The sequence below is a fragment of the Anomaloglossus baeobatrachus genome, chromosome 2 (genome assembly GCF_048569485.1).
Source record: "Anomaloglossus baeobatrachus isolate aAnoBae1 chromosome 2, aAnoBae1.hap1, whole genome shotgun sequence".
Taxonomy (NCBI): Eukaryota; Metazoa; Chordata; class Amphibia; order Anura; family Aromobatidae; genus Anomaloglossus; species Anomaloglossus baeobatrachus.
In genome coordinates this window covers 655413062-655439523 of record NC_134354.1, presented here as the reverse complement: position 1 = coordinate 655439523, position 26462 = coordinate 655413062, and the positions used below count along the sequence as shown (strand labels likewise).

The window sequence follows — 26462 nt, the reverse complement described above, 5'->3', positions numbered from 1 at the left end:
TAAGAAACATAGCTAATCAGAAGAACTATACTACATTTCTAATTGGAGATCTTTACTAATATTATTATTACACCTAATACGTACTGTGATATGATCTTTCATATGGGAATACCCCTTTAAATTGGTTGTGCAGGCTTATTACGAAAGTCTGCAGTCACTCTGTTTGACTGCAGATTTGCATACCGTGAGGCTTCTCTGGTTGGCGAGACTGAGCTGTCATGTGACCACAAGTATGCGGTATACATACTCTTGGCCACATTCCAACTAGACATGCGTAGCCTCGCTCTATTCACTTGTATATGCGTACGTCTAGTCTGAATGTGGCCAGAAGTATGCATATTGGATTCATCCATGTAAAGCCTTGACAAACCCTTTAAGACAATTTGTGTTTATTAAAAAAGATGAATAATTAAGCTGTATATGAAAGGGAATCTGTCAACAGGTTTTTGCTTTTGAATCTGAGAGAAGTCTAATGAGGGAGCAGAGATCCTGTGTCCAAAACAGTTTTAATCAGCAGGAAATTATCACTATAGGATTAGTAAACCTGCCGCCAGGTCTTTTAACCCTGTCCTCAGCACTGATTGGCAACTTTCTGCTTATGCACAGTATTCACAGAAAGCTGCCAATCAGTGATGTGGGTGGGGTTATACCGAGCTCCGCATTCAGAGAACTGGCAGTCTGCAAACAGTTTTTAATCAAAACTGCAACAAGCAGCCCAATAAGTGATATATAATTAGATTCAGGGTGTCTGCCCCTACATTCTGCTGCTTTTGGATGGAATAGGAAAATTCTGGTGACAAATTCTCTTCAATGTTACAATATATCAAAAATATGTAATTATAAATGTAGCAATTTAGGATGGAGTTTGAAGGAAACTTAGAAAGAAACAATATAAAGACCAAATGCAAAAATGTTTTCCATATTTTTAATGAAAATACAGTTTTACATATATCATACAGGTATTTGATACAAATTCAATATTTACAACTGATTTCTGGGATGTTATCAGCATTCCTTTCTGAGTCTACACATTGATAAATATGTCTAACTACAGCAAGATAATATTTACATGAATTAATGTGTATGCCTTTTACAATGTTCTGAAGGTGACCTTAAAGAGATGGTTCACCTGTTTTCATTACTGGTCACATCGATATTATAATGAGAAACAAGGTTTCTCTCAAATACCTTGTGTTGCCAGTAGTGCCTGTGAGCGCTATTGTGGTGTGCTCACCCCCTTCACATGGGGGCTCCGTGACCTCTGATGTCCGGTGATGTTATGTCAACTGAGGCGAGCCGCAGTCTTCCTAAGTCACTGGGCTGAGGGCAGCGTTTCACCACTCATCACAGCCCAGCGTCGCTCCTGCTTGCAGCGGAGAGAGCACGCGAGATGCTGGGCTGTGACGAGCGGTAAATCGCCACGCACAGCCCAGTCACTCAGGAAGACTGCGGCCTGACTCAGTTGACTTGACATCACTGAACATCAGAGGTCAAGGAGCCAAGGGTCACGTAAAGGCCAGTAATGAAAACAGGTGAGCTACCCCTTTAATTAGGATCTGTCACTTGCCATAAATATGTAATTCCTTTTTACTTGTTGTAAATGCTGCTGTTTTCTTTAATCTGCTTGTTATTTTTCAATTGTTCCTGCACCCGACATCCGGGATATGGCTTCTCCTTCCCTTTAAATAAATCAAGTTTTGTTTTCCATGGTCTTCAGCTCTTCTGTAAGGATATCTTCATGATGAGTTGGCGACAGAGGCTAAACTTCTATAAAGGAAAAAGGGTCCGTTTCTCAGAAATGGAGAGGTGCAAGAACAAAAAATAAAGAATGTCAGATACAGAAGAAAAGCAACATTTATAACGGGTGAAAAAGGCACATATTTATGGTAAGATATCCTTTGTAAATGTAGGAAAACACAAGTTGATCTGTGGATAGTTTGGTTGGAAAACATTTTAAAAGTGTTGTTTCATCTCAACAACCCATGTGCCCCATTTTGCAATATAACCACTATGTACAGGATATGGCTCCTTCTCGGGACCCGTCATACCAACCTGTATTATATGGCAATAATTTGCCAAAGAACAGATTAGACAAATTATTTTAGATTATACAGGCAAAGAACCTCTTAACAGAAATGTATATGTTATACTAAAGAAGAACTGCCTGATATGAACTATATCTTTATTACTTAGGCAAAGCTTAATACTAAATGACTTTATCTTCTGAAACATGGATTACATTTGTCAAAACTGCAGGTTCAGCACTAATTACAACAGAATGATCTGTGATGGATGTAGATCGCTCAGCTTGGTTGCCTTGTTTTTCCTTAGGGATGTACTTCACTACTGCATTAATAAATCTGCCTCTGAAATCCTTGCTAAAAACATTGTAAAGAATTGGATTGGCCATACAGTGAAACAATGAAATACAGTCAATGATATCATAGAGGAAATAAATAAGAAAAGTGATATGGCAGTTCAGATAGATGTAGCTTCCATTGAGAATCATCATAATCTGAGTAGAGTGGTAGGGAAGCCAGCTGAGTAAGAACGTCAATATATAGGCATAGATAAGCCGACAATGTCTATTGCTTTCTGGTCTTCTAGACTTCCTAATGTGACAGGCTGTCATCACGTTGAAGATAAGGATTATGAAGAAAGGTATCAGGAATCCAAGAATAGTTGTCATTATGGTAACAGCCAGTGCCCACTCATCGTAAGTCTCCAATGGGGCCAAAAACATACACTCAGGCTCTATGATATCCACCTGTTGCATATGGATGACTTCTGGAATAGGAAATATTGCAGATATTACCCAGATCCCAATGCAAAGAGCTTTCCGGATTTTCTGCTGGTTTTGCTGCCAGTAAATTGAGGAAGAGGTTAAAGTCAAGTATCGATCCACACTCAGAGCACAAAGGAAGTATATACTACTGAACATGTTTGCAAAATAGAAGTAATGAGTAAATTTGCACAGGAATCTGCCCCACAGCCAGGTGTAATCCAACATTGCCTCCAACATCCAAAAAGGTAAGGAAAAGACCACCCCAAGGTCAGCCACTGCCATGTTGAAGATATAGAGATTAATAGAGCTCTTTCTTCTTCTTGATTGCCAGTTGACCCATACCACTAGCAGATTTCCAGCCAGCCCAAGAACAAATGTAACAAGATATAGAATGAAGAGGAAGATCTTCTTTACTCCTTCATCCAAGTCACCCTCACACAGACTAAATGAGGTATTAAGATAATGCAGAAGCTCTGTAAGGTTGTGAACACTTTCCTCTGCCATTGGAAGTAAAGACAAAAACCTAAAAGAAAACAAAAATATTTAGAAACTTGGCCCAAGAGTTAAATTAATTTAAAATTAGTCTTAATGATTTCCTTTTAAAACTGTGAACTTTACTTATTTCCTGTGAGTTGTAGAGTAGCAACATCTTCACAATTTCATTTCCGTACACACACCCTTGGGATACATTTTTGCATCAAACTAATTAACAGACATGAGCAAAAGGTTTTGGAAGTCCCTGGTCCGGCATCCACGAGGGTACTTCATGGCATTGCAAAGTTCTATGGTTGGCCCTTGCATGTCGGCATTGTGGGCGCCTCTTGTAATTACCAGGTCCCTGCATTCAGGAAAATATACAAATCCCATTCTGTTGTGGCCCCTTGTTGGTTTTGAACTCATCGAACCAGTACTGTAAGGTAACTTTGCTCCCCGACCCATTATGCTGCTCTAAGTTTCTTGATTGGGCTTGTCTATTAGAAAACTGATCTACAGTAGATTTCCATTAAAAATAAAGCACCACAAGGAATGAATAGGATGTGAAATGCGTAGAAGTAAAAATCACTTTTGATCTTCAATGGATCTTTGAAGGTTTGTTCTTATACGGCAGCGTGGTGTTTAACCCCTTCCTTTCCACAATTCATCCTGATCGTCTGCTACGGGGACTGCAGCAGCCGGATACTCCTCATTTAAAGCTTCTATAGTAGATGTGACTGTCACAACTACCCCAGGTGAGCGACACTTGCCTTAACTCCACTTTTACCCCCACCCTGTGTCTTTATTGTCTCTCCAGCTCCTACAGTCTACAATGAATTAATATGAGCTCTTAGGCCGGTTTCACATTTGCGTCGTTTTGACGGAAACGGAATCCAGCATAGATGCAGTACAGTTCATTTATTTACAGTGGAAGCGCGACACCATGCGGGTTGTGTGCTTAATACACTACCGCATGTGTCCACATGGTGTCGCGCTTCCACTGTAAATATATGAACTGTACTGCATCTGTGCTGGATTCCGTTTCCATCAAAACAACGCAAATGTGAAACTGGCCTTATTTGTTAATCTGCCACTGAGATGGGTGGAGGTAATTAAATTAGTAACACATAATTGCCCTTAATTTAATTTTTAAGTAGAAAAAGTAATACAAAGGGTCTGATATATTAAGGATGTTTTGCCAAAATACTTGCATAAAACACCTTGGAATGCTGCAAAATTTTTGCGGAGCAGGAAGTAGTGCCAAAAAATTGTGGCTTTTGGCATTTTTCATGTCAATTTCAGGAAGCTCTGAAAAAAAATGAGTAGAGCCGAGGCGGGACATTGTGCAGAAGCCCGAAAATAAGTTATTCAGAAGATGTTAACGGTACTTACACCAGAAATATTATTTCAGTTACTTAATGACATAGGCGCATCTACTCCCTCACATCCACCATTGTACAAAACACTAGTCCTAATATATGCAGTCCAAATGTATGCGATGTACATACCAGGCTGTAAAGTGACAGTAGATCTGCATCCACAGTTTCCAAGTGTTGTCAAATCTGTAGTGTTTTGCATGAACACACAGCAGGTTATACATTTTACACTGTCTTTATCACAGTCTGTACTCTCTTTAGTCTAAAGGTCCAGTCACACTAAGCAACTTACCAGCGATCCCAACAACGATAGGGATCGCTGGTAAGTTGCTAGGAGGTTGCTGGTGAGATGTCACACTGCGACGCTCCAGCGATCCCACCAGCAACCTGACCTGGCAGGGATCGCTGGAGCGTCGCTACACAAGTTGCTGGTGAGGTCACCAGCAACCAGTGACAAGCCCCCAGCGCCGCGTGGAAGATGCTGCGCTTGGTAACTAAGGTAAATATCGGGTAACCAACCAGATATTTACCTTGGTTACCACCGCACGGAGCTACACGTGCATAGAGCAGGGAGCAGCGCACACCGCTTAGCGCTGGCTCCCTGCTCTCCTAGTTACAGCACACATCGGGTTAATTACCCGATGTGTGCTGCAGCTAAATGTGCACAGAGCAGGGAGCAGCGCACAATGCTTAGCGCTGGCTCCTTGCTCTCCTAGTTACAGCACACATCGGGTTAATTAACCCGATGTGTCCTGCAGCTACATGTGCACAGAGCAGGAGCCAGCACTGACAGTGAGAGGGAGGAGGCTGATAACAAAGGTAAACATCGGGTAACCAAGGACAGGGCTTCTTGGTTACCCGATGTTTACATTGGTTACCAGCCTCCGCAGAAGCCGGCTCCTGCTGCCTGCACATTTAGTTGTTGCTGTCTCGCTGTCACACACAGCGATCTGTGCTTCACAGCGGGACAGCAACAACTAAAAAATGGCCCAGGACATTCAGCAACAACCAACGACCTCACAGCAGGGGCCAGGTTGTTGCTGGATGTCACACACAGCAACATCGCTAGCAACATCACAAAAGTTGTTCGTTAGCAGCGATTTTGCTAGCGATGTTGCTTAGTGTGACGGGGCCTTAAACCTCTCTGACCACTTTCCCTAGATATATTAATTATATTCTTAAAGGGATTGTCCACTACTCAAACATCCTATTCAAAATCACAATATTCCCCCACGTAAAATAAAGACATATACGGGTGAAAGTTGCTGCTGCTCTCTGACACCCGCTAGATGCCAGTTACGGCTCAAGGAAGTGAGCGTGAACCGGCCCATTAGTGACCGCTGATTGGCTGCAGGTGACATAACATCACAGAAGCCCCCGGAAGACACAACGTTAACATAGTTGAAGTGGTGCCAGCACCAGAGGTAAGTATATTTATCCTGTGTGGGGCAATATTGGAATTAGTGGTAGACAACCCCTTTTATTCATAGAAATAATTATTTTAGCTAGAGAAACAAAATCCTATGAATTATTAAATGATGGCTCAGATTTCTATCAGTCATAAATCCTATTTTAAACGACAAATGAACAATTTTTAACTGGTTGCAATAAGAATCTGTACAACCAATTAGGGGTTAAATAATTGGTTAAGAGTCTGGCAATTATACCGGGTTGGCCATTTATATGGATACACCTAAATAAAATAGGAATGGTTGGTGATATCAACTTCCTGTGTGTGGCTCATTAGTATATGGGAGGGGAGAAACTTTTCAAGATGGGTGGTGACCATGGCAGCCATTTGAAGTCGGCCATTTTGGATCCAACTTTATTTTTTCCAATGGAAAAAGTTGGATCCAAAATGGGCGACTTCAAAATGGCCGCCATGGTCACCACCCATCTTGAAAAGGGTCATGTAACACATCAAATTTATTGAGAATTTCACAAAAAAAGCAATGGTGTGCATGGTTTTAACATAACATTATTCATTCATTAGTTATTTACAATTTTATGACCACTTATAACATGTTTCAAAGAGCTGCCTATTGTGTTGGATTGTCAATGCAACCCTCTTCTCCCACTCTTGACTAGAGATGAGCGAACCGGTCCCGGTTCGGCTCGAGGTTGGTTCGCCGAACGGAGGTCCCGTTCGAGTTCGGTTCGTCGAACGTTCGACGAACCGAACTCGAACTGCATAGGAAACAATGGCAGGCAATCACAAACACAGTAAAACACCTAGAAAACACCCTCAAAGGTGTCCAAAAGGTGACAAACAACTCCAACACATGGGAAAGTGACAAGGACATATACTCATGCGAAAACAAAACAGCTGGACAAGGAAAAAGAGGAGGACACACAGATATAGGCATGGCACGCCATTCTAAAATCATGTAAAACACCGCAAGGTGACTCCAAGCGTAGTCTCCCTTTTTTTCCAAAAATTGGGCCCCACACACACCCACCCATTCAGTGGCAGCAGTTGGGCCCCAGTTGTACAATTCACAGCTAGATTTGCATCAAGCACATTCAAAAATACGCCATAATTAACCGTCCCCAGGATGACACCGGGGTAGGTAGCAAAGTCTTTCCTGATCCCAGCTCTGTTCATCTTGGCTTCTTTTAAAAACACAGCAAGCAAGGGTTACTCCAAGCGGAGTCTCCCTTTTTTCCAAAAATTGGGCCACACAGACACCCACCCCATCAGAGGCAGCACTTGAGCCCTAGTTGCAAACAGGATGTTTTGATTTGCATCAAGCACATTCAAAAATACGCCATTCTTATCCGTCCCCAGGATGACACCGGGGTAGGTAGCAAAGTCTTTCCTGATCCCAGCTCTGTTCATCTTGGCTTCTTTTAAAAACACATCAAGCAAGGGTTACTCCAAGCGGAGTCTCCCTTTTTTCCAAAAATTGGGCCACACAGACACCCAACCCAGCAGTGGCAGCACTTGGGCCCTAGTTGCAAACAGGATGTTTTGATTTGCATCAAGCACATTCAAAAATACGCCATTCTTATCCGTCCCCAGGATGACACCGGGGTAGGTAGCAAAGTCTTTCCTGATCCCAGCTCTGTTCATCTTGGCTTCTTTTAAAAACACATCAAGCAAGGGTTACTCCAAGCGGAGTCTCCCTTTTTTCCAAAAATTGGGCCACACAGACACCCACCCCATCAGTGGCAGCACTTGGGCCCTAGTTGCAAACAGGATGTTTTGATTTGCATCAAGCACATTCAAAAATACGCCATTCTTATCCGTCCCCAGGATGACACCGGGGTAGGTAGCAAAGTCTTTCCTGATCCCAGCTCTGTTCATCTTGGCTTCTTTTAAAAACACATCAAGCAAGGGTTACTCCAAGCGGAGTCTCCCTTTTTTCCAAAAATTGGGCCCCACACACACCCACCCCTTCAGTGGCAGCAGTTGTGCCCCAGTTGTACACAGGATGTTTTGATTTGCATCAAGCACATTCAAAAATACGCCATTCTTATCCGTCCCCAGGATGACACAGGGGTAGGTAGCAAAGTCTTTCCTGATCCCAGCTCTGTTCATCTTGGCTTCTTTTAAAAACACAGCAAGCAAGGGTTACTCCAAGCGGAGTCTCCCTTTTTTCCAAAAATTGGGCCACACAGACACCCACCCCATCAGTGGCAGCACTTGGGCCCTAGTTGCAAACAGGATGTTTTGATTTGCATCAAGCACATTCAAAAATACGCCATTCTTATCCGTCCCCAGGATGACACAGGGGTAGGTAGCAAAGTCTTTCCTGATCCCAGCTCTGTTCATCTTGGCTTCTTTTAAAAACACATCAAGCAAGGGTTACTCCAAGCGGAGTCTCCCTTTTTTCCAAAAATTGGGCCCCACACACACCCACCCCTTCAGTGGCAGCAGTTGTGCCCCAGTTGTACACAGGATGTTTTGATTTGCATCAAGCACATTCAAAAATACGCCATTCTTATCCGTCCCCAGGATGACACCGGGGTAGGTAGCAAAGTCTTTCCTGATCCCAGCTCTGTTCATCTTGGCTTCTTTTAAAAACACAGCAAGCAAGGGTTACTCCAAGCGGAGTCTCCCTTTTTTCCAAAAATTGTGCCCCACACACCCACCCATTCAGTGGCAGCACTTGTGCCCTAGTTGTACACTTCACAGCTACATTTGCATCAAGCACATTCAAAAATACGCCATTCTTATCCGTCCCCAGGATGACACAGGGGTAGGTAGCAAAGTCTTTCCTGATCCCAGCTCTGTTCATCTTGGCTTCTTTTAAAAACACATCAAGCAAGGGTTACTCCAAGCGGAGTCTCCCTTTTTTCCAAAAATTGGGCCACACAGACACCCACCCCATCAGTGGCAGCACTTGGGCCCTAGTTGCAAACAGGATGTTTTGATTTGCATCAAGCACATTCAAAAATACGCCATTCTTATCCGTCCCCAGGATGACACCGGGGTAGGTAGCAAAGTCTTTCCTGATCCCAGCTCTGTTCATCTTGGCTTCTTTTAAAAACACATCAAGCAAGGGTTACTCCAAGCGGAGTCTCCCTTTTTTCCAAAAATTGGGCCACACAGACACCCACCCCATCAGTGGCAGCACTTGGGCCCTAGTTGCAAACAGGATGTTTTGATTTGCATCAAGCACATTCAAAAATACGCCATTCTTATCCGTCCCCAGGATGACACCGGGGTAGGTAGCAAAGTCTTTCCTGATCCCAGCTCTGTTCATCTTGGCTTCTTTTAAAAACACATCAAGCAAGGGTTACTCCAAGCGGAGTCTCCCTTTTTTCCAAAAATTGGGCCCCACACACACCCACCCCTTCAGTGGCAGCAGTTGTGCCCCAGTTGTACACAGGATGTTTTGATTTGCATCAAGCACATTCAAAAATACGCCATTCTTATCCGTCCCCAGGATGACACAGGGGTAGGTAGCAAAGTCTTTCCTGATCCCAGCTCTGTTCATCTTGGCTTCTTTTAAAAACACAGCAAGCAAGGGTTACTCCAAGCGGAGTCTCCCTTTTTTCCAAAAATTGGGCCACACAGACACCCACCCCATCAGTGGCAGCACTTGGGCCCTAGTTGCAAACAGGATGTTTTGATTTGCATCAAGCACATTCAAAAATACGCCATTCTTATCCGTCCCCAGGATGACACAGGGGTAGGTAGCAAAGTCTTTCCTGATCCCAGCTCTGTTCATCTTGGCTTCTTTTAAAAACACATCAAGCAAGGGTTACTCCAAGCGGAGTCTCCCTTTTTTCCAAAAATTGGGCCCCACACACACCCACCCCTTCAGTGGCAGCAGTTGTGCCCCAGTTGTACACAGGATGTTTTGATTTGCATCAAGCACATTCAAAAATACGCCATTCTTATCCGTCCCCAGGATGACACCGGGGTAGGTAGCAAAGTCTTTCCTGATCCCAGCTCTGTTCATCTTGGCTTCTTTTAAAAACACAGCAAGCAAGGGTTACTCCAAGCGGAGTCTCCCTTTTTTCCAAAAATTGTGCCCCACACACCCACCCATTCAGTGGCAGCACTTGTGCCCTAGTTGTACACTTCACAGCTACATTTGCATCAAGCACATTCAAAAATACGCCATTCTTATCCGTCCCCAGGATGACACAGGGGTAGGTAGCAAAGTCTTTCCTGATCCCAGCTCTGTTCATCTTGGCTTCTTTTAAAAACACATCAAGCAAGGGTTACTCCAAGCGGAGTCTCCCTTTTTTCCAAAAATTGGGCCACACAGACACCCACCCCATCAGTGGCAGCACTTGGGCCCTAGTTGCAAACAGGATGTTTTGATTTGCATCAAGCACATTCAAAAATACGCCATTCTTATCCGTCCCCAGGATGACACCGGGGTAGGTAGCAAAGTCTTTCCTGATCCCAGCTCTGTTCATCTTGGCTTCTTTTAAAAACACATCAAGCAAGGGTTACTCCAAGCGGAGTCTCCCTTTTTTCCAAAAATTGGGCCACACAGACACCCACCCCATCAGTGGCAGCACTTGGGCCCTAGTTGCAAACAGGATGTTTTGATTTGCATCAAGCACATTCAAAAATACGCCATTCTTATCCGTCCCCAGGATGACACCGGGGTAGGTAGCAAAGTCTTTCCTGATCCCAGCTCTGTTCATCTTGGCTTCTTTTAAAAACACATCAAGCAAGGGTTACTCCAAGCGGAGTCTCCCTTTTTTCCAAAAATTGGGCCCCACACACACCCACCCCTTCAGTGGCAGCAGTTGTGCCCCAGTTGTACACAGGATGTTTTGATTTGCATCAAGCACATTCAAAAATACGCCATTCTTATCCGTCCCCAGGATGACACAGGGGTAGGTAGCAAAGTCTTTCCTGATCCCAGCTCTGTTCATCTTGGCTTCTTTTAAAAACACAGCAAGCAAGGGTTACTCCAAGCGGAGTCTCCCTTTTTTCCAAAAATTGGGCCACACAGACACCCACCCCATCAGTGGCAGCACTTGGGCCCTAGTTGCAAACAGGATGTTTTGATTTGCATCAAGCACATTCAAAAATACGCCATTCTTATCCGTCCCCAGGATGACACAGGGGTAGGTAGCAAAGTCTTTCCTGATCCCAGCTCTGTTCATCTTGGCTTCTTTTAAAAACACAGCAAGCAAGGGTTACTCCAAGCGGAGTCTCCCTTTTTTCCAAAAATTGGGCCACACAGACACCCACCCCATCAGTGGCAGCACTTGGGCCCTAGTTGCAAACAGGATGTTTTGATTTGCATCAAGCACATTCAAAAATACGCCATTCTTATCCGTCCCCAGGATGACACCGGGGTAGGTAGCAAAGTCTTTCCTGATCCCAGCTCTGTTCATCTTGGCTTCTTTTAAAAACACATCAAGCAAGGGTTACTCCAAGCGGAGTCTCCCTTTTTTCCAAAAATTGGGCCACACAGACACCCACCCCATCAGTGGCAGCACTTGGGCCCTAGTTGCAAACAGGATGTTTTGATTTGCATCAAGCACATTCAAAAATACGCCATTCTTATCCGTCCCCAGGATGACACCGGGGTAGGTAGCAAAGTCTTTCCTGATCCCAGCTCTGTTCATCTTGGCTTCTTTTAAAAACACATCAAGCAAGGGTTACTCCAAGCGGAGTCTCCCTTTTTTCCAAAAATTGGGCCCCACACACACCCACCCCTTCAGTGGCAGCAGTTGTGCCCCAGTTGTACACAGGATGTTTTGATTTGCATCAAGAACATTCAAAAATACGCCATTCTTATCCGTCCCCAGGATGACACAGGGGTAGGTAGCAAAGTCTTTCCTGATCCCAGCTCTGTTCATCTTGGCTTCTTTTAAAAACACAGCAAGCAAGGGTTACTCCAAGCGGAGTCTCCCTTTTTTCCAAAAATTGTGCCCCACACACCCACCCATTCAGTGGCAGCACTTGTGCCCTAGTTGTACACTTCACAGCTACATTTGCATCAAGCACATTCAAAAATACGCCATTCTTATCCGTCCCCAGGATGACACAGGGGTAGGTAGCAAAGTCTTTCCTAATCCCAGCTCTGTTCATCTTGGCTTCTTTTAAAAACACATCAAGCAAGGGTTACTCCAAGCGGAGTCTCCCTTTTTTCCAAAAATTGGGCCACACAGACACCCACCCCATCAGTGGCAGCACTTGGGCCCTAGTTGCAAACAGGATGTTTTGATTTGCATCAAGCACATTCAAAAATACGCCATTCTTATCCGTCCCCAGGATGACACCGGGGTAGGTAGCAAAGTCTTTCCTGATCCCAGCTCTGTTCATCTTGGCTTCTTTTAAAAACACATCAAGCAAGGGTTACTCCAAGCGGAGTCTCCCTTTTTTCCAAAAATTGGGCCCCACACACACCCACCCCTTCAGTGGCAGCAGTTGTGCCCCAGTTGTACACAGGATGTTTTGATTTGCATCAAGCACATTCAAAAATACGCCATTCTTATCCGTCCCCAGGATGACACAGGGGTAGGTAGCAAAGTCTTTCCTGATCCCAGCTCTGTTCATCTTGGCTTCTTTTAAAAACACAGCAAGCAAGGGTTACTCCAAGCGGAGTCTCCCTTTTTTCCAAAAATTGGGCCACACAGACACCCACCCCATCAGTGGCAGCACTTGGGCCCTAGTTGCAAACAGGATGTTTTGATTTGCATCAAGCACATTCAAAAATACGCCATTCTTATCCGTCCCCAGGATGACACAGGGGTAGGTAGCAAAGTCTTTCCTGATCCCAGCTCTGTTCATCTTGGCTTCTTTTAAAAACACATCAAGCAAGGGTTACTCCAAGCGGAGTCTCCCTTTTTTCCAAAAATTGGGCCCCACACACACCCACCCCTTCAGTGGCAGCAGTTGTGCCCCAGTTGTACACAGGATGTTTTGATTTGCATCAAGCACATTCAAAAATACGCCATTCTTATCCGTCCCCAGGATGACACAGGGGTAGGTAGCAAAGTCTTTCCTGATCCCAGCTCTGTTCATCTTGGCTTCTTTTAAAAACACAGCAAGCAAGGGTTACTCCAAGCGGAGTCTCCTTTTTTTCCAAAAATTGTGCCCCACACACCCACCCATTCAGTGGCAGCACTTGTGCCCTAGTTGTACACTTCACAGCTACATTTGCATCAAGCACATTCAAAAATACGCCATTCTTATCAGTCCCCAGGATGACACAGGGGTAGGTAGCAAAGTCTTTCCTGATCCCAGCTCTGTTCATCTTGGCTTCTTTTAAAAACACAGCAAGCAAGGGTTACTCCAAGCGGAGTCTCCCTTTTTTCCAAAAATTGGGCCACACAGACACCCACCCCATCAGTGGCAGCACTTGGGCCCTAGTTGCAAACAGGATGTTTTGATTTGCATCAAGCACATTCAAAAATACGCCATTCTTATCCGTCCCCAGGATGACACCGGGGTAGGTAGCAAAGTCTTTCCTGATCCCAGCTCTGTTCATCTTGGCTTCTTTTAAAAACACATCAAGCAAGGGTTACTCCAAGCCGAGTCTCCCTTTTTTCCAAAAATTGGGCCCCACACACACCCACCCCTTCAGTGGCAGCAGTTGTGCCCCAGTTGTACACAGGATGTTTTGATTTGCATCAAGCACATTCAAAAATACGCCATTCTTATCCGTCCCCAGGATGACACAGGGGTAGGTAGCAAAGTCTTTCCTGATCCCAGCTCTGTTCATCTTGGCTTCTTTTAAAAACACAGCAAGCAAGGGTTACTCCAAGCGGAGTCTCCCTTTTTTCCAAAAATTGTGCCCCACACACCCACCCATTCAGTGGCAGCACTTGTGCCCTAGTTGTACACTTCACAGCTACATTTGCATCAAGCACATTCAAAAATACGCCATTCTTATACGTCCCCAGGATGACACAGGGGTAGGTAGCCAAGTCTTTCCTGATCCCAGCTCTGTTCATCTTGGCTTCTTTTAAAAACACAGCAAGCAAGGGTTACTCCAAGCGGAGTCTCCCTTTTTTCCAAAAATTGGGCCCCACACACACCCACCCCTTCAGTGGCAGCAGTTGTGCCCCAGTTGTACACAGGATGTTTTGATTTGCATCAAGCACATTCAAAAATACGCCATTCTTATCCGTCCCCAGGATGACACCGGGGTAGGTAGATAAAGTCTTTGCTGACCCATGACTTGTTCATCTTGGCTTCTTTTAAAAACAATGTAAGCAAGGGTTACTCCAAGCGGAGTCTCCCTTTTTTTCCAAAAATTGTGCCCCACACACACCCACCCATTCAGTGGCAGCACTTGTGCCCTAGTTGCAAACAGGATGTTTTGATTTGCATCAAGCACATTCCAAATCAACAAGCATTTACTCTCCCCAGGATGACACAGGGGTAGTAAATTCCTTCTGGATCCATGACTTGTTCATTTTGATGAACGTCAGTCTGTCCACATTGTCACTGGACAGACGCGTGCGCTTATCTGTCAGCACACACCCAGCAGCACTGAATACACGTTCAGAGACAACGCTGGCAGCTGGACACGACAAAATCTCCAAGGCGTAAGTTGCGAGCTCTGGCCATTTTTCTAGGTTTGAAGCCCAAAAGGAGCAAGGCTCCAGTTGCACAGTCATGGCATCGATGTTCATTTGGAGATACTCCTGTATCATCCTCTCCAGCCGTTGAGTATGTGTCAGACTTGTTGTCTCTGGTGGCCTTGCAAAAGAGGGTCTAAAAAAATTATGAAAAGATTCCATAAAATTGCTGTTACCGGCACCAGATACGGTCCTACTGGTACGGGTAGACTGTTGAAGATGACGAGACCGTCCCATGTTTGTCAAGTTACAACTGGGAGATTCCCTCCCTGCACCTGCACGGTTGTTTGGTGGAAAAGCGGATCTAAGATCGAGTAACAGCTTCTGCTGATACTCCTGCATACGTGCGTCCCTTTCTATGGCTGGAATTATGTCACAAAATTTGGACTTGTACCGGGGATCTAATAGTGTGGCAATCCAGTAGTCATCATCACTTCTAATTTTGACAATACGACTGTCATGTTGGAGGTAGTGCAACAAAAAGGCACTCATGTGTCTTGCGCAGCCATGAGGACCAAGTCCACGCTGTGTTTGTGGCATAGAGGTGCTACCCGTTCTTTCTTCCTCTGACATCTCCCCCCAACTTCTTTCAACTGAAATTTGACCAAGGTCTCCCTCATCCGCTGAGTCTTCCATGTCCATGGACAGTTCGTCCTCCATTTCTTCATATTCTCCTGCACCTTGCTCAACATTTCGCCTGCTACTATGCGCCCTTGTCGATCCCTGTCCCACATGGTCCCATGCCTGCTGCGTTGGTGATGATGAACGTCTGGACCTTGGTGATGTTGTTGTCCCTTGCGCATATGAATCCTCCTGTAGTTCCTCCCCTTCATGTTGTCCCACCCCCTGACTCCGAATAGTGTTTAGCGTGTGCTCCAGCATGTAAATGACTGGAATCGTCATGCTGATAATGGCATTGTCAGCGCTAAACATATTCGTCGCCATGTCGAAACTGTGCAGAAGGGTGCATAGGTCCTTGATCTGAGACCACTCCATCAGGGTGATCTGCCCCACCTCTGCATCTCGTTGTCCCAGGCTATACGTCATGACGTATTGCACCAGGGCTCTGCGGTGCTGCCACAGTCGCTGTAACTTGTGGAGAGTTGAATTCCAGCGTGTCGCTACATCGCATTTCAGGCCATGAACCGGCAGGCCGAAAGACTTCTGGAGCGATGCAAGTCGCTCTGCTGCGGCGCTTGAACGGCGGAAGTGAGCTGACAGTTTTCGTGCCCTGTTCAGAAGGCCATCTAGGCCGGGATAGTGTGTTAAAAATTGCTGGACGACAAGGTTCAACACGTGAGCCATACAAGGTACGTGTGTCACCTTGCCCAGGCGAAGTGCCGCACCCAGGTTTGCAGCATTGTCGCACACGGCCTTACCAGGCTGCAGGTTGAGTGGAGACAACCATTTATTAAACTCGGACCGCAGAGCTGACCACAACTCCTCAGCTGTGTGACTCTTATTCCCAAGACATGTCAAGCTAAAGACCGCCTGATGCCGTTGCGCTCTGCTGCCAGCATAGTAATGAGGCGTGCGTGATTCCTTCTGCGCAGTGAGAACGCTGGTGGCCTGACCAGGCAGGCTTGGGGCGGAGGTGGAGGACCCAGATGAGGTGGAGGATGCAGAAGCTGTGGCGGAACTTGGACAGACAGAGGATTGACACACAAGTCGTGGGGACGGCAAGACTTGTGCAGCAGACCCTTCACCATCTATCACCATAGTTACCCAGTGCCCAGTGAGCGACATGTAACGTCCCTGTCCATGCTTACTGGTCCAAGTATCGGTGGTGAAATGCACCCGTTCACACACAGAGTTTCTCAAGGAAGAGGTGATGTTGTGTGCGACATGCTGGTGTAGCGCGGGCACACCTTTCTTAGAGAAGTAGTGGCGACTAGGCATCTGGTACTGGGGCACAGCGACAGACATAAGGTCTCTAAAATCCTGTGTGTCCACTAGGCGGAAAGGCAGCATTTCGGTAGCCAACAGCTTACAGAGGGATAGAGTCAACCTCTTAGCTTTGTCATGGGTCGGAGGAAGTGGCCTTTTATTTGACCACATCTGAGGGACAGAGATCTGGCTGCTGTGTGTAGACGGTGTTGAGTAGGGTGTCCCTGGAAAAATGCAGGTTTGTGAGGAAAGTGCAGGCGGAGACATGATGTTGCCTTCATCCAACGTTGGTGCTATCGATGTCTGAGAGAGCTGTACACACTCACTTGTTTCCCCTTCCAAACCAACTGACGACCTTACAAGCAAACTGCCTGTTGCGGTTACAGTGGTGGAAGTTTTGCGTGGAAAAACAGGTGTGACAGCTGTCCCCACAGTCCTAGAAGATGAAGAGCGCGCGGATGCACTGGAAGGGGCGGGCGGTGGATGGTTCGCTCCGCTAGGCCGCATTGCAGCACGGTGAGCTTCCCACCGGGCCATATGATATTTATTCATGTGACGATTCATGGAAGAAGTTGTCAAACTGCTGAGGTTTTGACCTCTACTAAGAGAATCATGACAAATGTTACATATCACATGATTTGGGCGATCTTTTTCTATGTCAAAAAAGGACCAGGCTAGGCAAGGCTTAGAGGCCATGCGACCTGTTGATCCACCCCGAATAATGCTCATAGGCAGAGTGGTGGCTGAGGATGCAGTTGTAGACGTGCTACCAGTGCTCCGACTCTGTCCAGGAAGGCGCAAGGTAACTTCGTCGTCGGTTGCATCCTCCTCCACCGCCTCTGTTGACCTCCTCGAGTGCGTGACTGGGGGTTGACAGTAGGTGGGATCTAGAACTTCATCATCAATTGTTGTGTTTGCACTCCCCTCCCCCTCAGACCGAGCCTCTTCTTGCCCTGACCGAATATTTAAGTTGTCATCCCAATCGGGTATCTGCGTCTCATCTTCATCAGTATGTTCCTCATTGTCTATAACCACAGGTGTTACAGTTTGTGACAAAGGGTCAACATTATGCTCAGAAACTTGGTCCTCACGGCCTGAATCAGAGTCACAAAGGTTCTGGGCATCACTGCAGACCATTTCCTGTTCTGTACTCACTGTAGCTTGGGAGCAGACCTCTGATTCCCAGGCTATAGTGTGACTGAACAGCTCTGCAGACTCAGCCATCTCAGTTCCACCATACTGTGCAGGGCTGATGGAGACTTCAGAGCTGGGAGAAATCAAGTGTGATTGGGATGACAACTCAGAGGACTGGTGTTTTTTGGATGCGGTACTTGAAGTGGCTGAGAGGGCACTTGTTGGACCACTTGAGATCCATTCAAGCATTTTCCTTTTTTGCCCATCATCTACCTTTCTTCCTGTTGTTCGTGTCCGTAAAAAAGGGAGCACATCGGATTGTCCACGGTAAGTAGTAGACATCTTACTTTTGCTGGTAGATGGTCTATCTTCAGCAGATGATAATGGAGCTTTGCCACCTTCCCCACAGACAAAACCTTTTTTGCCTTTTCCACCACGCCTCTTCCCCTTTCCACCAGCATCTGTCATTTTGCCACTCATGTTGATTGCGACAAGATTGTGGACTGAAAATGTGGTAGTAAAAATTGAGAGGTGGTGAAGATTGCAGTGGTGGTCTAGCTTTATTAACAGCAGAATAATAAAGAATAAATATCCCTGACAATGCAACTTAGTTATAATGAGTTGGAGTGTGCAACGCAGGCAGATGCGCTCTGCAAATGTCTTGGCACTAGTGGGACTATAGCAAAGTCCAATAGCCACGTATAGGATGCCACTAGGTACACTGAGTGTTTGCTAGTATAATGGCTTAGTTATAATGAGTTGGAGTGTGCAACGCAGGCAGATGCGCTCTGCAAATGTCTTGGCACTAGTGGGACTATAGCAAAGTCCAATAGCCACGTATAGGATGCCACTAGGTACACTGAGTGTTTGCTAGTATAATGGCTTAGTTATAATGAGTTGGAGTGTGCAACGCAGGCAGATGCGCTCTGCAAATGTCTTGGCACTAGTGGGACTATAGCAAAGTCCAATAGCCACGTATAGGATGCCACTAGGTACACTGAGTGTTTGCTAGTATAATGGCTTAGTTATAATGAGTTGGAGTGTGCAACGCAGGCAGATGCGCTCTGCAAATGTCTTGGCACTAGTGGGACTATAGCAAAGTCCAATAGCCACGTATAGGATGCCACTAGGTACACTGAGTGTTTGCTAGTATAATGGCTTAGTTATAATGAGTTGGAGTGTGCAACGCAGGCAGATGCGCTCTGCAAATGTCTTGGCACTAGTGGGACTATAGCAAAGTCCAATAGCCACGTATAGGATGCCACTAGGTACACTGAGTGTTTGCTAGTATAATGGCTTAGTTATAATTAGTTGGAGTGTGCAGAGGACAAGAGGGTACAGTGGCAGGATTGTGGTGCTCTGGGTAGAGGAATGGAAGCCTGCCTTTCTATTCCCTCCTAATGGTGAAATGCAGGGAGGAAATCCCTGACCCTGACCTTGGCTGCACAGACGCTGGCGCTGTTTTCAGGACCTGTCACCTTAACTCTGACCCTGCCGGTTTGAGCCCTTAAAAGGACTGCTATAAAGTGCTCTCCCTAAGCTGTCTAACGCTGTGTATGCAGCGCATACAGCTGTATCGGCTATAGGACTCAGGAGGACGGAGCTGCGACAGTGATGTCTGACAGCAAAGACGCAGAAGGCAGATAATGGCATCCTGGAAGAAAATGTCCGGTTTTATAATGCAGGGACATGTGACATGGACATCCTATCACACATGCCGTTGCTTCTCTGGCTCAAAGTCCACTTAGCTGTGTGTGTGTCTGGGATTGGCTGACATGCTGGCCCGCCCCACAAGACGCGCGCGCTTAGGGAAGGAAGACAAGAAAAAAAAAAAAAAAATGGCGATCGCCATTATACAAACAGCAGTGATCTGAAGGCGCTGTTCACGCACACTATACACTGAAATGTCATAATAGTGTGATTCACAGAGTGACTTACACTATTACAGCAGAAACCAAGCTAGGATTTTGCTGTTTTTTTGCTGCTAGAACCGTTCTCGAACGTTTCTAGAACTATCGAGCTTTTGCAAAAAGCTCGAGTTCTAGTTCGATCTAGAACAGCCCCCAAAATCACTCGAGCCTAGAACTGGAGAACCACGAACCACGAACCGCGCTCAACTCTACTCTTGACACACTGATAGCAACACCGCAGAAGAAATGTTAGCACAGGCTTCCAGTATCCGAACTTTATGCACTGAAGATAGCACATTCCCTGAGTATTTCCAGCAAGATGGTGCACCACCACATTATGGGTGTCAGGTCCAAACGTTCCTACATGAACAGTTTCCTGGAAAGTGGATTGGTTATCGTGGGCAGTTGTATGGCAACCAAGGTCTCGCGATCTGGCCCCCTTAGACTTTTATCTTTGGGGTCGTCTGAAGGCAATTGTCTATGCTGTGAAGATACAAGATGTGCAGCATCTGAAACAACGGATACTGGAGGCCTGTGGTAGCATTTCTTCTGCGGTGTTGCTATCAGTGTGTCAAAAGTGGGAGAAGAGGGTTGCATTGACAATCCAACACAATGGGCATCAGAGTGATTCCTTTCCTGAAGAAGGGGGCTCAGACTCCTGAAACACGTAGAAATAAAATCACTCCTTTCATTATACAAAAAAATAATTTTTTTTTGTCACAGGCAGTGCAATAATATCTCCTTCTCCTCCTCCAGTCTGCATTTGAATCCAATACAACACAATGGGCAGCACTTTGAACATATTTTTATAAGTGGTCATAAAATTGTAAAGAACTAATGAATGAATAAAGTTATGTTAAAACCAAGCACAACATTGTTTTTCTTGTGAAATTCTCCATAAGTTTGATGTGTTACATGACCCACTTCCCATTGGAAAAAATAAAATGGCTGACTTCAAAATGGCCGCAATGGTCACCACCCATTTTGAAAGTTTCCCCCCTCCCATATACTAATGAGCTACAAACAGGAAGTTGATATCACCAACCATTCCCATTTTTTTAGGTGTATACAATATAAATTAGTAGATTAATGTAGGTTTCTAGCTCATATAGTAACAATTGGAAAGTCTACACATGCCTTACCTCTGCATACGTTTTGGCATCCAGTATGTTTACAGGCACATATCAGAAATAATACGCAGATATGTAAAAACGTATTATATTGGTAGCTTGTGTGAATCCTTTACAGCACTCATTTTTTTAAGGAGCTGTTTTCTGTCGCAATATGCTGCTACAGTTAAGGCCACTTTACACGGTACCGATATCGCTAACGAGCATACCCGCCCCCGTCGGTTGTGCGTCACGTGCACATCGCTGCCCGTGGCGCACAACATCGCTAACACCCATCACACGGACTTACCTTCCCTTTGACGTCGCTGTTGCCGGTGAACCGCCTCCTTTCTAAGGGGGCAGTTCATTCGGCGTCACAGCGACGTCACACGGAAGCCGTCCAAAAGCAGAGGAGGGGTGGAGATAAGCGGCTGGAACATGCCGCCCACCTCCTTCCTTCCTCATTGCCGGTGGATGCAGGTAAGGAGATGTTTGTCGCTCCTGCGGTGTCACACAAAGCGATGTGTGCTGCTGCAGGAACGAGGAACAACATCGCTACTGACCAGACAACCATTTTTCATAAATAAACAACCTCTCTCAGACAAATGATTTTTGCCTCTTTTGCGATCGTTTAAGGTCACTCCAGCCTGTCACACGCTGCGATGTTGTTAACGACGCCGGATGTGCGTCACAAACACCGTGACCCCGACGATATATCGTTAGTGATGTCGCAGCATGTAAATGGCCCTTTAGTCTTCATTTTGCTGCTCAACTGTCTATTTAGAAAGTATCTTAACTTTCCATTTATAATACAAATGAACAATAAAAAAAAACTGTCCAAAGTTGTACACAGTGTTTAACGTTGTGAGTGGCATTTTTTTTACAGTGTTTCAGGTATATAATTTATGCAAATATTTTAGTTTAGGGGTAGAAAATTTATATTTTTAGGAAATATTTTAGGTTTTATTTGTATACACAAAAGTCTGTCTAGAAAAACATGTCACCAAAGAATTGGGAATTCTTCTGCTTTTCTTTCTTTTAATCAGGGAATGCAATAAATGCTACTAGGGCACACCAGGAGCAAAAATGCTTGACTTAAGCTGGATGTGTACAACACTGTCTGATTTTAGTACATTACACTGACTCCTGACTGTTGGCACACTATTAACCGAATGATACAATTTTTAGTTCATGTGACTACCCAGGTTTTGTAGATATATTGAAGATAAAAAATGTTAATGGTGAAATTGAATTTCTCTTTAAATGGTTGTCCTATTTTAACTTTTATGCCTTCATAAGCACATAGACGTATAAATTAACAAACTGAGCTTTCCATCACCTTCTCTGAATTCAGCACTGTTTCTGTCTCTTTGTTGATCACCGCCAGTGGTGACTTCTGGTCTACATCACTGCAGACAATCTGTCACGGGAGTGTAGGGATAACGGGAGCAGGGACCTCTAAGCTGTCCCTCAGATTTGTGACCTTGCGCTGTCCCTTATCCCGGAGATAGGCTTGATGGTAGCCAGGTCTGGACTACCAGTGTGACACTAACTCCTGTCCTAACCCTGATCTAAAACCTCCTTTCCCCCACCCCAAGAGAGGGTCGGGACTGGAGTAGGAAACCCCACAAATACCATAGACATGGGAAAAAACCAAACACATGCACACTGCAATCAGACACAGGGGAGAGACATGTGCACAGGAAGAAATAATATACAGGGAGGAAATAAACTATCAACAGGGATCTTTCCACACCACACAGGAAAGCACACAACAGATCACCAGACACTGGATCACTACAATGGGACCGGTATCGCTGCAGCAATGTTGAACTAAATTCAGTGACGTGCAACCAAATCCAGTACTATATAAAGAGTGTAGACAGCTGTGAGTGGACAAAGCAGCCTGAGATCCTAACAGCAGTTCACAAAGCCAGCAGGAATTAACTCCTGCTGAACTGGAGAGCAGTGAAGCTAATACAGCTGACTCCTAGGTCAGGCTAAGCAGCTAAGAGACTTTAGGTTGTATGTCAGAGTCTGTGGTGTGAATAGAATTCGACGCCACCATGACATCCAGCGAATGCAAAGGTGAACACCGTATGACACAATCGTTTAGCCCAACAGTTTGTGCATCTGCATCCGCCAAACTGCTGAGCCCAATGATTGGTTACAGTGGTTAACAGGGCTGTGGAGTTAGCACTGTAGATGTGACGCCCTGGCTAGCCAAGTAGTCACAGATAGGGCCCCGCATTACACCGTTCCCTAACAAGGTGACAGCAGCCAAACATATAAAACCCTAGTCACCCCCTCCAGTGCTTGATTGACACACCAGGGGGCAGAACCAGGTGGTTGGAAGACGCCCACCTAGGAGTCTCAGACAGCCTGGGGCGGGAAAGTTTAGTCTAGTCTAGAAGTTCAAGTCTAGAGGTCAAGAGGAGAGGTGTGTGGCTGGAGCTGTGTGCAGCTCCAGCAAAGGAAAGACCCAAACTCAACCGGTGCCAGGGTAGGAGCCCAGGTACTGTTAGCTAGGATGCAGAGGGAGCCCTCTGTCTGCAGGAGCCGGGAAGATGGCTCAGTGGAACCGTGGTGGACCGGGACAGGGTAGTGGCCTGCCGGTACCGACCTGGGGAACCGACTCTGAAACAGGAGCACAAAGGGGGGTACTCAGACCCTGAAGCTAGGTCCAGAAGCTACTGGGGGCTAGCTAAGTAACTGATTGCGGCCAGGACTAGAAGTCCTGTCCCACCCAAAGTCCCAACTAAAGGCAACAGCCCAACGAGGGGGAAAGAAAGTCATCGCAACGGCACAGAGATCCCACGGGCCAGCATCTGTGGGCAAAGGGCTCCTCAGGCAACCAAAATCCGGTAGCGGACTCCTGAAGTTGCAAGTGCAGGTAGTCTACCATCACAAACAGGTGCAGGAGAAAGGCAGAGACCACCAACCGGGTAAGGGATCACCTTGGTTTACCAGAGACTCGTGTGTTTACTAATCGTGAGTACATCAGTGCCCTCCGGCCGCCCATCTCCCTACACCGCCAAACACCCCCAACGGGTCCTGGGGCCACGATCCCTGCCCACGGAGGGGTTAACTACTTGCTGCGCAACATCTCCCCGGGTGCCCCGTAACTGCAGCGGTGGTGTCTACCTTCGCCACATCCCATGGGTGGCGTCACAAACTTAAACACGGCTCCAGCCGTACACATACATCCCCAAACCGCAAACCCCTTTTTGATCGACGTGACCGCAGGACCCCCGGGTCCGGAGACCCTCGAGCCACCCACTGAAGGTCCGGATCCGAGCGGCTCGGCTGCCGAGCACAGGGCGGTACACCTCGATTTATGGCGTCACGAACAGGATACTTACCTGTCCACTTATCTTGTCAAAGTGCGCCTTGAAGTGAAGTCAGCGGTGATCCGTTGCAAAGTTTTCAAAATCCACCATCTTGCCGCCATCTTGTGGTGCGAAGATTCCCGCCAGGGTCTTCTTCCCCGCGAAAAGAGGACGAGAACTGAAGCCCCGCCCCCTGGGAACACGCCCGTAAAGCAAGGCCGGAAGTCGGAAAACGAAACTTATCGGCCGGAGAGAGGAGTACCGCGAAAAGACCAAGGGGGGGCGGGTGAAGATTCTGCGACATGTGACCGAGCAGATAAAGGGCAGGGACTCCAGGACCCTGCCACCCTTTGGGTTCCTGGACCCCGAGAGAGTGACATGGCTGACCCGTCCAGCAAGCCCGGAGTACCGGAGCCCGGAACAGCGGCGTGGGTGAAAGCCCGGACGACGCAGATGTGTCACCACCTACAGGCCCAGGTGCACTTCTTGATGGAGCGGTGGGTGGCCGAGATGGAGGAGGTGGCTGCAGCCATGCGAGCACGCAAAGTGGAGGCAACCTTACAGGAGCAGGTAAGCGACCCACGCCCCTATGTCCCCGAGGGACCGGACGATCAGGCTGAGGGGACCCGGTCTACCCCTGCCTTCTATATTGCCTTCCTTGCCGCCCGTACCGGTTGGCGCTGCTCCCCCGCTTGGTCCGCTGCCACCAACACCGCCAGCGGAGTCCGCCCTACCAGCCCGCGAGGACCCACCTGAAGGGGCTGCCGGTGGTCAGCCTGTCGCCATCCTGACACCAACACCGGCCTCGAGGAAGATTAACCTCCAGAGGATGCCTTGTCCCGGTATGGACCCGTCGGTCCCGGAAGTGGCCGCGCCCCAGCTAATCCAGGCCCCGACAGTCCACCCGGCCAAGATGGAGGTGGCCGATGACTGGAAGTGGGCCCAGCGGGCAAAGCTGGCTGCTCCCAAAAACCAGGCCTCGGCTGAGGCACCGCGGGGTTGCCACTGTCAGGCAGCAGAGCAGGCCGCGACAAAGCGGGGTTCCACAGTGCAGAGGGTGTCGGTCATAGCCGACATGGAGGAGCTCCGGCTGGGCCCGACCCCCGCGCGGAGTGAGCCGGAGCAGGCAGACGCTCCGTACTGGGAGCGGCAGCAGCGCCAGCTGGGCCGGGAGATAGCGGCCTGCGAGAAGAGAAAAGCGGAGGTGCTGGCCCGGACCATCCAAGAAAAGGACAATCTGAGGAATGCCACCGGGGCCCGACGCATGAAGGTCAGGTCCGGCACTTCGACCCCTGACATGGATGGGGGTTCATCTTCGAGCCGGATCTGGACGCGGAGATCTTTGTGTCCTGGAGGGACGTCTACCCTCACCTTCCAATTGGCCACCCGGACCGGGACCTGGAACCCGGTGAGTTGGTCACCTACACCCGGCATTGCGGGGAGAGGGGATGGTTCGCCCTCGATGTAAAGAGGAGGGTGAGCCGCAGTGGTGGAAGGCACACCCATTCCCCTCCCCCGCCATACAGTTTCGTTGACGATGAAGAACATGCTGAATAGGTAGCTGTTCCCGGCTACCATCTTGCCATCCCTGTTGGAACTCTGTTACCTCCCGTTTGTTTAACCCTATTTAAAACACAGACATGGCTGAGAACTAGCAGGCCACCCAAAAACTATTGGGCATTGTAAATAGTCCATGACCACACTTTTCATTGTCCTGCAGTCTCCGGAGAAGCTGGTTGGAGGAAGGGCCTGCGGGAAATTGTAGGCCGAGGTCCTGTCACTAGTGAGACCGGTGAAGATCCTCCAGGTCAGGGGTCCCCTGGACGTGGGGCCTCTGAGAGAAACTGCCGGGTAAGGAACTTATTACCCGGCCCGTGCAGGCAACACCTGAACCCGTTTCCTGGACTGGGGAAAAGGGATGCTGGCTGGTTCTTAGAGGCAGCATCAGGGCTAGGTTTGCTTGGGTGGGCAAAATGAAAAGGACCCGGTCTCGTCCCGTTCCCGGTTAATAAAAATGTTTTATTGCAACGTTTAAGTAACCTGCCTCCCGCAAGGGAAGAAATTCATAAATATGCTTGATTGTACAAAGTTATTATAATTCTAAATATGTTCTTATCATTTTCAGTTAAAGCAAAAATAAACCGGTGGTGGTCGGACAGCCCGCGGACGGTCTGTGGTTAAGCAAGGGGGAGTGTGACGCCCTGGCCAGCCAGGTAGTCACAGATAGGGAACGGTGTAATGCGGGGCCCAAACAAGGTGACAACAGCCAAACATATAAAACCGTAGTCAACCCCTCCAGTGCTTGATGGACACACCAGGGGGCGGAACCAGGCGGTTGGAAGACGCCCACCTAGGAGTCTCAGACAGGCTGGGGTGGGAAAGTTTAGTCTAGTCTAGAAGTTCAAATCTAGAGGTCAAGAGGAGAGGTGTATGGCTGGAGCTGTGTG

General features: G+C 47.1%; 1 protein-coding gene across 1 annotated transcript in view; it reads right to left on the bottom strand.

Moving 5' to 3' along the window:
- Window positions 1-961: 961 nt before the first annotated feature.
- Window positions 962-26462, bottom strand: part of ACKR5 (atypical chemokine receptor 5) — a 41847-nt gene continuing 16346 nt past the window's right edge. The window contains exon 2 of the mRNA XM_075334463.1: window positions 962-3308. Coding sequence (XP_075190578.1) covers window positions 2207-3289 — 1083 coding nt within the window. The 5' untranslated portion in view covers window positions 3290-3308 and the 3' untranslated portion in view covers window positions 962-2206. The remainder of the gene's footprint in view (window positions 3309-26462) is intronic.